Below are 10,856 nucleotides of genomic sequence, written 5' to 3' on the forward strand. Positions count from 1 at the left end.
GAAGCGGTATTGCTTGCGATTCCCATCCACTGATACAGCATGCATCTCCTGTGAGCAGGCAGGAAAATGGAGTAGATCGCTTCTAAAAAGCTGGTTTATTTCAAACCGCCCCTACGTCCAATCCAGGAATGCCTTCTGGAATGTGTCGCCACATATCTTTCCACTCTAATAACATGCAAAACAAACAGAGGTATAAGTAAGGGGCACATTTTATATTAGGTACAAATATGAACAAATATTAACCCTTAATACATAAAAATTAAATTTTGATGAGTATATACACTTACCCTGCCAAAGGGCTTTGTTCTTCTGTCAAGAACTCACACAAAGGCTTGACGGGAGCATCCTGGGGTCAACACCTTCATGTCTTCAAAGGACTTGAAGAGATCCATTGTGAAGATGGTCTGGTGAGTCACGGTAGCTGGCCAGTGGCCACTCTTTACAACTTCGTCCAGCCCTACTGTCCAATGTCTCAGATATCCGGAGTAGTTCAGAGCAGGAAGGGACAGGTTGTAGTGCCCTGAGTCAGGAGTAATTATTAGGAAGCGATGAATTACATTATTTAAACAACCATACAGCTGTTGCACAGCCATGGGAAAAAGATAAACTAGAAACCAAAATGTGATACCAAATTGTTCTATATATTTGGACTGTAAATGCTGATGCATTGAAAATTGGCAGCATGACTAAAAAGTTGGTATTGCAGGATAGATTTAATTGGAAACACCTAAACAATAAACACACACCTTCAGCTCCTGGAAGTTAAGGGACCCCTAATCATCCTGATGAATTACGGTGATTGAGGACAAGGGGCGAAATGACCCTTCAAACAGAGACTCCTTGTCGTGCAAAACCTTGGTGCTATGGGTGGCTATGTCACATGCAGCACAGAGAAGATGCCTGGGCAGGCAAATCTCTGCATCGCACAACCTTTGGGGTTACATGATAATCTGGCCCCGTGAAACTCCCCATCAGCTCCTGTAGGTCCTGCATCAGGGAGTCTTGTGGAGATAAAGAAAAATTCAAATAATAACATGACAGAATTAATGAAAAGAATAGCTTGGCTATATTAACAAATGTTAAGGATGGTATGGCATATGCTTCGGCATTCTAGCATACTGTACCTGTATCTGGTGGGGATAAGTGCAGGAGCATGTGTACTGCAAGAGGATGGGTGCTGGTACTGGAAACTATTAAATAAAAATGGAGTTATATTTCTTCATCAATACAACTTAAAGGCAGTAGTATAACTGTGCTTTATGGGTAAAGAGATCCACTATGACAGATAGAATTATGATATACTGTATGTAATTGCATGCTACATCGCAACAGAAAAAGCCCACCATGCCAGGAGAAGACATAGATATAGATATATACTGCATGTCAGGCCGGAAACCTAAGGCACGTGAGGGCAATCCCCCCCCCCCCCCCCCCCCAGACACATGCCCGTGTCTGCCATAACTGTTGAAAGGTGCGTTACCGAGATGGTTGAAAATGTAAAGGCACAGCAAACTAGCGTTAAAAGATGCACCTGTGTTTAGTGTGGCTCTTGATGAGAGTGAGGATGTGAATGACATTCCACGTCTGGCAGTTGTTGGAAGATACTGTGACTCAGAGCAGGTACGTGAGGAGCTGCTTTGTCTATAACCCTTGCATGGTATTACTGAAGGAGAAGATGTAGCAAAAGCCTTCACAGATCATTTTGAGGAGAGAGGTGTCGATATTAAAAACATATTCGCTATCACAACTAACGGTGCCCCCGCTATGGTGGGGAAACATAAAGGATTCGTATAGCTGATTGAAGATAAGATTGGCCACTGCGTGGATAAATGTCTTTGTGTCATTCACCAAGAGAATCCGTGTCACAAGATCAAGCCGGTGGTGCTAATGGAAATCGCCTCTGTTTAGTGAGTTATTGATTTCTTCTGTTTGTGGGCAATTAGTTGTAATGCACATATGAAAATCATAACTGGCACGCAGATCATTATATATTTTTTGATTTTACATGTAATTTTAATAAATGTAACATTTATTTAACTAGACAAGTTTAACTAGACAACCTCAATCCAATTGAGAATCTGTGGTATGACTTAAAGATTGTTGTACACCAGTGGAACCCTTCCAACTTGAAGGAGCTGGAGCAGTTTTGCCTTGAAGAATGGACACAAATCCCAGTGGCTAGATGTACCAAGCTTAGAGAGACATACCCCAAGTGACTTGCAGCTGTAATTGCTGCAAAAGGTGGCTCTTATGCATGCTAAATATTTCTGTTTTTTTTTGTCTTATTTTTGTCTTAAATGTTGTGTAAATCAAATGGTACAACCCCCCCCAAAATCCATTTTAATTCCAGGTTGTAAGGCAACAAAAAGGAAAGATGCCAAGGGGGGTGAATACTTTCGCAAGCCACGGTATGTCATTCAATTACGTGTGCATAACTATGTGGTTTTAATTAAAATGATCTTTGGTTCCTCTTATTTTGGAACTAATATAACATGTTGTATTTGTTTTCAACACATGAAACCTAAGAGTTAATGCATGCAAGACAGAGGCTTAGGTTACAGTCAATTGGTCTGAGGATTTGAAAGCTTTATAGCACTACTTTGTATTTAATCCCACGTTGAAATGAAAGCCAGTGAGCCAGCTAAAATTGGTCAGTATATTGCAACTGCATTTGGTACTAGCTAGAAATGTCCTAACAAGGTATGCTGCCTGACAAGTTGAATGACTCTAGCCTTGATAAGGATCTTACTTTTTTGGGTTGTTGTGTTTAGCATGATTTCCTTAGGGTCAAGCGATCTGGCTTCAAGTCCACCTCAGGGTAATACCCCCTCCTACCATTTGCTACTCTGATGAGCAGTAGGATAGTGTATGAGGGTCAAAAGCATGTTCTGTTAAGGCATGAGGGATTTGAGATAGAGAAGCACAGGTTGTGTTTTCTGAACCGAGGAAGTAGTGTGACGATCCTAGCATTGATTAGTCTGTTAAGAAATTCCCCAAGGGAGATCTCAGTCTTGGCATCTCCCTTGGAGTTCCTTTAGGGCAGGGTTTCCCAAACCTCTCCTGGCCACTCCAGATGTTATTTTTTTTCGTTTTAACCCTTAACTGGCACACATGGTTCAATTAGTCGACTAATTAAATCAGGTTTGGCAGTTTAGGGTTAAAACAAAATGTCTCCCTAGTGGCGCAGTGGTCTAATGCAGTGCTAGCTGCGTTACTACAGATCAAAATCAAATTTTATTTGTCACATACGTGTTTAGCAAGTTTTATTGTGGGTGTAGCGAAAAACGTGTGTTTTTAGCTTAAACAGTGCAGTGATATCTAACAAGTAATATCTAAGAATTTCAGAAAATTACACACAATACAAACAAATATAAAATAAAGGAATGTAATTATGAAAACAAATATTTGCGCGAGCAATGTCAGAGCGGCATAGACTAAGATACAGTAGAATAGGATAGAATACAGTATATACAGTTGAAGTCGGAAGTTTACTGTCAAGAACGTCGTCTTGAAAATGACCGGACCAAGGGGCAGTGTGGTGAGCGTACATTTTCCTTTATTTTTAAATATCGCCAACAAAACGAACGTGAAGCTACGTAAGGCATGCATTAAACGAAGACAACAACCCACAAACGAGAAAAGGAACACAGGCTGCCTAAGTATGATTCCCAATCAGAGACAATGATAGACAGCTGTCCCTGATTGAGAATCATACCCGGCCAAAAACAAAGAATCAAAAAGCATAGACTTTCCCACCCGAGTCACACCCTGACCAAACAAACATAGATCTCTAAGGATCTCTACGGTCAGGGCGTGACATTTACATACACTTAGGTTGGAGTCATTAAAACTTGTTTTTCAACTACTGCACACATTTCTTGTCAACAAAAAAAAGCTTCTGAAAGGCTAATTGACACAATTTGAGTCAATTGGAGGTGTACCTGTGTATGTATTTCAAGGTCTATTTTCAAACTCAGTGCCTATTTGCTTGACATAATGGGAAAATCAAAAGAAATCAGCCAAGGCCTCAGAAAAAACAATTGTAGACCTCCAAGTCTGGTTCATCCTTGGGAAATGCCTGAAGGTACCGCGTTCATCTGTACAAACAATAGTATGCAAGTATGAACGCCATGGGACGACACAGTCGTCATACCGCTCAGGAAGGAGACTCGTTCTGTCTCCTAGAGATGAACGTATTTGGTGCGAAAAGTGCAAATCAATCGCAGAACAACAACAAAGGACCTTATGAAATGCTGGAGGAAACAGGTACAAAAGTATATAAATCCACAGTAAAACAAGTTTTATATCGACATAACCTGAAAGGCCGCTCAGCAAGAAAGAAGCCACTGCTCCAAAACCACCATAAAAAAAGCCAGACTACGGTTTGCAACTGCATATGTGGACAAAGATCATACTTTTTGGAGAAATGTCTTCTGGTCTGATGAAACAAGAATAGAACTGTTTGGCCATAACGATCAGCGTTATGTTTGGAGAATTAAGGGGGATGCTTGCAAGCCGAAGAACACCATCCCAACTGTGAAGCACGGGGGTTGCAGCATCATGTTGTCGGGGTGCTTTGCTGAAGGAGGGACTGGTGCACTTCACAAAATAGATGGCATCATGAGGGAGGAAAATTATGTGGATATTTTGAAGCAACATCTCAAGATCAGTCTGGAAGTTAAAGCTTGTTCACAAATGGGTCTTCCAAATGGACAATGACCCCAAGCATGCTTCCAAAGTTGTGGCAAAATAGCTTAAGGACAACAAAGTCAAGGTATTGGAGGGGCCATCACAAAGCCCTGACCTCAGTCCTATAGAAAATTTGTGGGCAGAACTGAAAAAGTGTGTGCGAGCAAGGAGGCCTACAAACCTGACTCAGTTACACCAGCTCTGTCAGGAGGAATGGGCCAAAATTCACCCAACTTATTATGGGAAGCTTGTGGAAGGCCACGCAAAATGTTTGACCCAATTTAAACAATTTCAAGGCAATGCTACCAAATACTAATTGAGTGTAGGTAAACTTCTGACCCACTGTGAATGTGATGAAAGAAATAAAAGCTGAAATAAATAATGTTCTCTACTATTATTCTGACATTTCACATTCTTAAAATAAAGTGGTGATCCTAACTGACCTAAAACATGGAATTCTTACTCGGATTAAATGTCAGGAATTGCAAAAAACTGAGTTTAAATGTATTTGGCTAAGGTGTATGTAAACTTCTGACTTCAACTGTACATATGAGATGAGTAATGCAACATATGTAAATGTTATTAAAGTGACTTGTAATGATTTCAAGTCTATGTATATAGTGCAGCAGCCTCTAATGTGCTAGTGATGGCTATTTTACGGTCTGATGGCCTTGAGATAGAAGCTGTTTGACCTCGCCTTCTGGATGACATCGGGGTGAACAGGCAGTGGTTCGGGTGGTTGTTTTCCATGTTGATCTTTTTGGCCTTCCTGTGACATCGGGTGCTGTAGGTGTCCTGGAGGGCAGGTTGTTTGCCCCCGGTGATGCATTGGTCAGACCGGACCACCCTCTGGAGAGCTCTGTGGTTGCGGGTGGTGCAGTTGCCGTGATACAGCCCGACAGGATGCTCTCAATTTTGCATCTGTTAAAGTTTGAGGGTTTTAGGTGCCTCCTGAGGTTGAAGAGATCCTGGTGTGATCTCAGGCTGTGTCGCAGTCGGCCACGACCGGGAGACCCATGAGACAGCGTACAATTGGCCCAGCGTCGTCCGGGTTAGGGGAGGGTTTGGCCGGCCTTGTTGTCTTTGTCCCATACTACAGCTGAGCTGTTCCTGTCTCTAATTACTCTGTATTATGTCATCCTTCATGTTATGTGTGGACCCCAGGAAGAGTGCTACTGCTTTTGCAACAGCTAATGGGGATCCTAATAAAATAACAGAACCATTGACGTGAATAAGATGAGGTCCTATAGATCACAGAGATAAATCAATCATGGAACAAGGTTAATACTGTTAAGCGTTAACACATCAATCAGTGGCTTCGGCACAGGTGCATGAGTGGAAAATCAATCAGTGAGGCCATTAAACAGGTTGACTGGCAGTGGCCGGTCGTCTCTCTGCTTGAACCACAGGATGTGTACTATGGGGATTACAGTGACTGATGCTGCGTTTGAGTGGACATAGCTTTCCTGCTGCCTGCTGCTATATATATCTCCACCACACCCCTGAGACTTTGATCCCAAGGCTAATTCCCTTGAATTGTCCAAATCCACTCTGACGAGAGTGACAGCACACACCAGGAGAGAGAGACAGAGAAATAGAGAGAGAGAAAGCTGGTGGGGGCATAGCCTGCTTAGTCTTGACTGAAGGAGTGAAACGTCTCCTCGGCAGACTGCGCGTGAGCAGCTGCACACTTACAGAGCCAATGTAACAGTGCACGCCGCTGGATGGTGCGCATGTTTCATGTTCCACAGATTTCCTGCACTGTGTGTCCACTTGGCAGAGGGACAGGCTGATGTCACCCACCCAACCTCCATAATCAAATGAGACGCTAATCCCACAATCCCACTTCTGCAAAGCCCTACCCGTAGAGAGAGGGGGGAGAGAGAAAAAGAGAGGTAGAGGGGGAGGGAGAGAGAGAGACAGAGAGGGGGAAGCTGGTAGACAGAGAAGCCCAAAGGCTGTGGACTAGTGGACCACGTTTATTTTTTATGTCAGTCCCATGTTGACCCACAGAAGGAGCGACCTTACAGATCACAGTCTCCACCCTCAGAACCCCTCCCACGTGGACCCCGTCACAGCCCATCCAGGCGTCACCCTGGAGACCAGCTGCTCCCCTGAGGGGCCAGCGGAGGGAGAGTGCTGTAGGAGCTGCACCCCTCCGTCTGCACCCCCTCCTCGGCCCCCTATGCCCACCATGGGAGTGACCACCTTGGAAGGCGTGGAGGTCTGCCAGGATGGGGAGGACTTCTGCCTGACCACAGAAGGGTAAGACTCCTCTCTGATTGTGTGTGTGGATCACACAGGTGTGCAGTGATGCTCTAGTTACAATTGATAATGACTGTTATGGAGATGTTGACCTGTGTCAGGACCTCATAGTAGAGTGTAGAAATGATACTAAGAAAGCACCAGTGGCAAAGTGTAAAGAAAGTGTGGGTTTGGGGAAATAGAGAGTCAAATTGGTGTATGGGTGAGTGAATCAGTGGTGGAGCTGAACATATTTGTGTTATCTGTGGTCTGTCATCAGTTTACACATTGTGATTTGTCCCCGTTTCCTGCCCACAATCCTCCTGCGCTACCATGAAGTGAGTGACCATGTTAGCTTCTTACTGACAGGCTGGCAGAGGAATGTTCAGGAGCGAGGGAGGAGATTACATCTAGGCTTAGCCAGCTGAACATTTTCCATCACAGATGACACACAAACAGTTTATCCATGCACATAGCACAGTTACTGTGTCAATAACATATGATAAAATAAATTGGGTCAAAAACATGCTATTTTTTAAGCTGAAACAAATTTCACAGAGAACTGGACATGAATGTAAAAGTGGTTTACACAGTTGTTCTGCTGCTTTGAGACTCTTACAGCCCAGCCTCATTAAAACGAAAGGCATGTCAACAGGAGTGAGTGATGGCCACTGTGACAGAAGGCCATAATACCAGACTTTCACTGGGAGGAGCGGTGAGAATGGAGAGACAGAACTTCAGTTCCTCTTAATCCTCGTGGGGCTTTTCTGGAAAACATAAACAGATTTAAAGTGGAAATAACTCAGGCTCACGCAGTGGAAATAATTCCGGCTCATACAGTGGAAATAATTCCGGCTCATACAGTGGAAATAATTCCGGCTCATACAGTGAATGGGAAACTACGTTTCTCCGTTTTAGCATGGAGGCTTGGCTTTGGACGCAGCGATATGATGACCACATTCTGCCAATACATCACATAATGAAAAACAAAAAGATGGACAAGGACATGTTACATTTTTATATGATAAAATCCATAAGCAATCTAATCTGAAGCTCAGTGCTAAATGTGTGTGTTTGTGTGTGTGTGCGCGCACATGCATGACTGTGTGGGTTGAGGGGCCATGTGAACATGGTGATTAGGCTCACCACAACTGGGATTCACTCTGCTACCTCACAGACCAGTCCCAGCCAATCAGCTATAGCACTGACCCCTCTGACCAATGAAGGGCCTGTTTCAAAGTGATGAGGGACACGCAATGTGGCCTGCATTCATGGGCATGAGGGACTAGAGAGAATTATCAGGCAATATCAGGCAGTGATGCAACCATGCTCTCGATGGTGCAGCTTTAGAACCTTTTGAGGATCTGAGTACCCATGCCAAATCTTTTCAGGGGGAATAGGTTTTGTCGTGCCCTCTTCACGACTGTCTTGGTGTGCTTGGACCATGTTAGTTTGTTGGTGATGTGGACACCAAGGAACTTGAAGCTCTCAACCTGCTCCACTACAGCCCCGTCGATTTCCTGTAGTCCACGATCATCTCCTTTGTCTTGAACACTTAGAGGGAGAGGTTGTTGTCCTGGCACCACACGGTCAGGTCTCTGACCTCCTCCCTGTAGGCTGTCTCATCGTATTCGGTGATCAGTCCTACCACTGTGTCATTGGCAAACTTAATGATGGTGTTGGAGTCGTGCCTGGCTGTGCAGTCATGAGTGAACAAGGAGTACAGGAGGGAACTGATCACGCACCCCTGAGGGGCCCCTGTGTTGAGGATCAGCATGGCTGATGTGTTGTTACCTACCCTTACCACCTGGGGGCAGCCCATCAGGAAGTCCAGGATCCAGTTGCAGAGGGAGGTGTTTAGTCCCAGGGTCCTTGGCTTATTTATTAGCTTTGAGGGAATTATGGTGTTGAATGCTAAGCTGTAGTCAATGAATAGCATTTTCACATAGGTGTTCATTTTGCCCAGGTAGGAAAGGGCGCTGTGGAGTGCAATAGAGATTGCATCATCTGTGGATTTGTTAGGGTGGTATGCAAATTGGAGTGTGTCTAGGTCAGCACATGCTCGCAGTACACGTCCTGGTAATCCGTCTGGCCCTGCGGCCTTGTGAATGTTGACCTGTTTAAAGGTCTTACATCGGCTGTGGAGAGCGTGATCACACAGTCATTTGGAACAGCTGGTGCTCTCATGCATGTTTAAATCTTATTTGCCTCGAATCCGTGTAGTACTACACAGCCAGTGTAGTACGATTCGATCTTAGTCCTGTATTGACACTTTGCCTGTTTGATGGTTCGTTGGAGGGCATAGCAGGATTTCTTATAAGCTTCCGGGTTAGAGTCTCGCTCTTTGAAAGCGGCAGCTCTAGCCTTTATCTCAGTGTGGATGTTGCCTGTAATCCATGGATTCTGGTTGGGGTTGTCCCCAGGTCACTCTGGGGACAACGTCATCGATGCACTTATTGATGAAGCCAATGATTGACGTGGTGTACTGCTCAATGCCATAGGAAGAATCCCAGAACATATTCCAATCTAGGGTCTACTCTGGTGCCAGGATTGCCAGCGCTAACAAGGGTTACATCAATACCACCTGATCCAAGATTTTGTGTAGCTCAATAGCATATATTCCTTCTGAGACACTTGTGCATGCAGAATTGTGTATGTGTACAGTGTAGTATGAGTAAGATGTGTCTTTTTGTTTCTGTCTACTAAGCCACGTAAAGTGTTGCATCAATGCTGAGTGTGAATGTGTTTCTGTCTAAGTGTACTGCGTTCCAGTAGTTCATCCCAGTGGCTTTGCACAGTATATACTTTGTGTGTGATATCAGTTAGCAGAACTATCTTTTACACACAGAGGGATGGAGGCGCTTGGTGCCCAAGAGTCATCGATGGGCGAGATGTCACCGCAGAGGAATAATGAGAACAGGTTACCTTTCCAGGTACATATCCACCCAACCTCTGCATCTATGTTCAATATCACATATATGTTTCTCGTTACAAATACCATTAATAAATGGCATGCTAATCAATAGATTATGATGGGTCTTCTAATAAGGTAATAATAATAATAATACAGGTGTCTATACTAGTGAATTAATGTCACCATCCATGTCAGCCTACATTCAATCACCCACCTGTGGATCCTCCCTCTGCCTCCAGATCTTCCCAGAACCAGTGGAGGTGTCTCTGAGTCCAGAAGGCTCTCCCAATCATCTGCAGCAGTTCAGTCCCTCAGAGAAGGAGCGGCTTCCCTCCATCATGGTGGAGCCCACGGACATGAACGAAGTGGAGAGTGGCGAGTTACGGTGGCCCCCGGAAGACATGGAATTCTGTTCTGAGGAGGATGATCTGTTCCTGGAGCAGTGTATCCCCCCAGCCAACATTGCAGACTGGGGAGAGGAGGAGGAAGAGAAGTCTGTTGTCATCAACCACCAGCAGAACACATCACTCATTGGTATGTTGTGTGTACCTCTGTATCTCTCTCTATAAATGCGTGTTCTCTTTCTCTTTTCAGACTCTCTTACTTGAATCCATGCTTTTTTGCTTGCGTAGATGAAAGACCAATAGGATCATCAGTCATTCTTTCTAACTCTCTGATAATGTATTATTATGTCTGTCTTACAGACCTCCAGTCAGATGCGTTCAGGGATGAAACACCTATTCTACCACCTAGCAGCTCACCTACCCTGAACTGAGTCACCAACCTCACCCCTAAACCCCTGCTATCTTCCCGAGGAAACCACTCACAGACCATGGGTCACAGGTCAATAGGAAACAGATTCCTGGACAGAATGGTACCACAGTTCAAATATTGTCCAACAATGAAAGGAGATAACTTATTTACATAACGTTGAAAATTAAGTTAGGCAGTAGTGTAATGTTCTATGCAAAATGTCATAAATAAAACCAAGGACAGCTCTGAGAGAGAA

General features: G+C 44.2%; 1 protein-coding gene across 1 annotated transcript; it reads left to right on the top strand.

Annotated features, from left to right (window-relative positions):
- Positions 1 to 6,613: 6,613 nt before the first annotated feature.
- On the top strand, positions 6,614 to 10,856 carry LOC139382994 (LBH regulator of WNT signaling pathway, like). Its single transcript, XM_071127280.1, has 4 exons — positions 6,614 to 6,954; positions 9,782 to 9,866; positions 10,087 to 10,381; positions 10,552 to 10,856. Exons 1-4 carry the CDS (start codon positions 6,689 to 6,691, stop codon positions 10,620 to 10,622), a joined length of 717 nt encoding a protein of 238 aa, XP_070983381.1. The 5' UTR covers positions 6,614 to 6,688; the 3' UTR covers positions 10,623 to 10,856.

The sequence above is a fragment of the Oncorhynchus clarkii genome, chromosome 24 (assembly GCF_045791955.1).
Source record: "Oncorhynchus clarkii lewisi isolate Uvic-CL-2024 chromosome 24, UVic_Ocla_1.0, whole genome shotgun sequence".
Classification (NCBI taxonomy): Eukaryota; Metazoa; Chordata; class Actinopteri; order Salmoniformes; family Salmonidae; genus Oncorhynchus; species Oncorhynchus clarkii.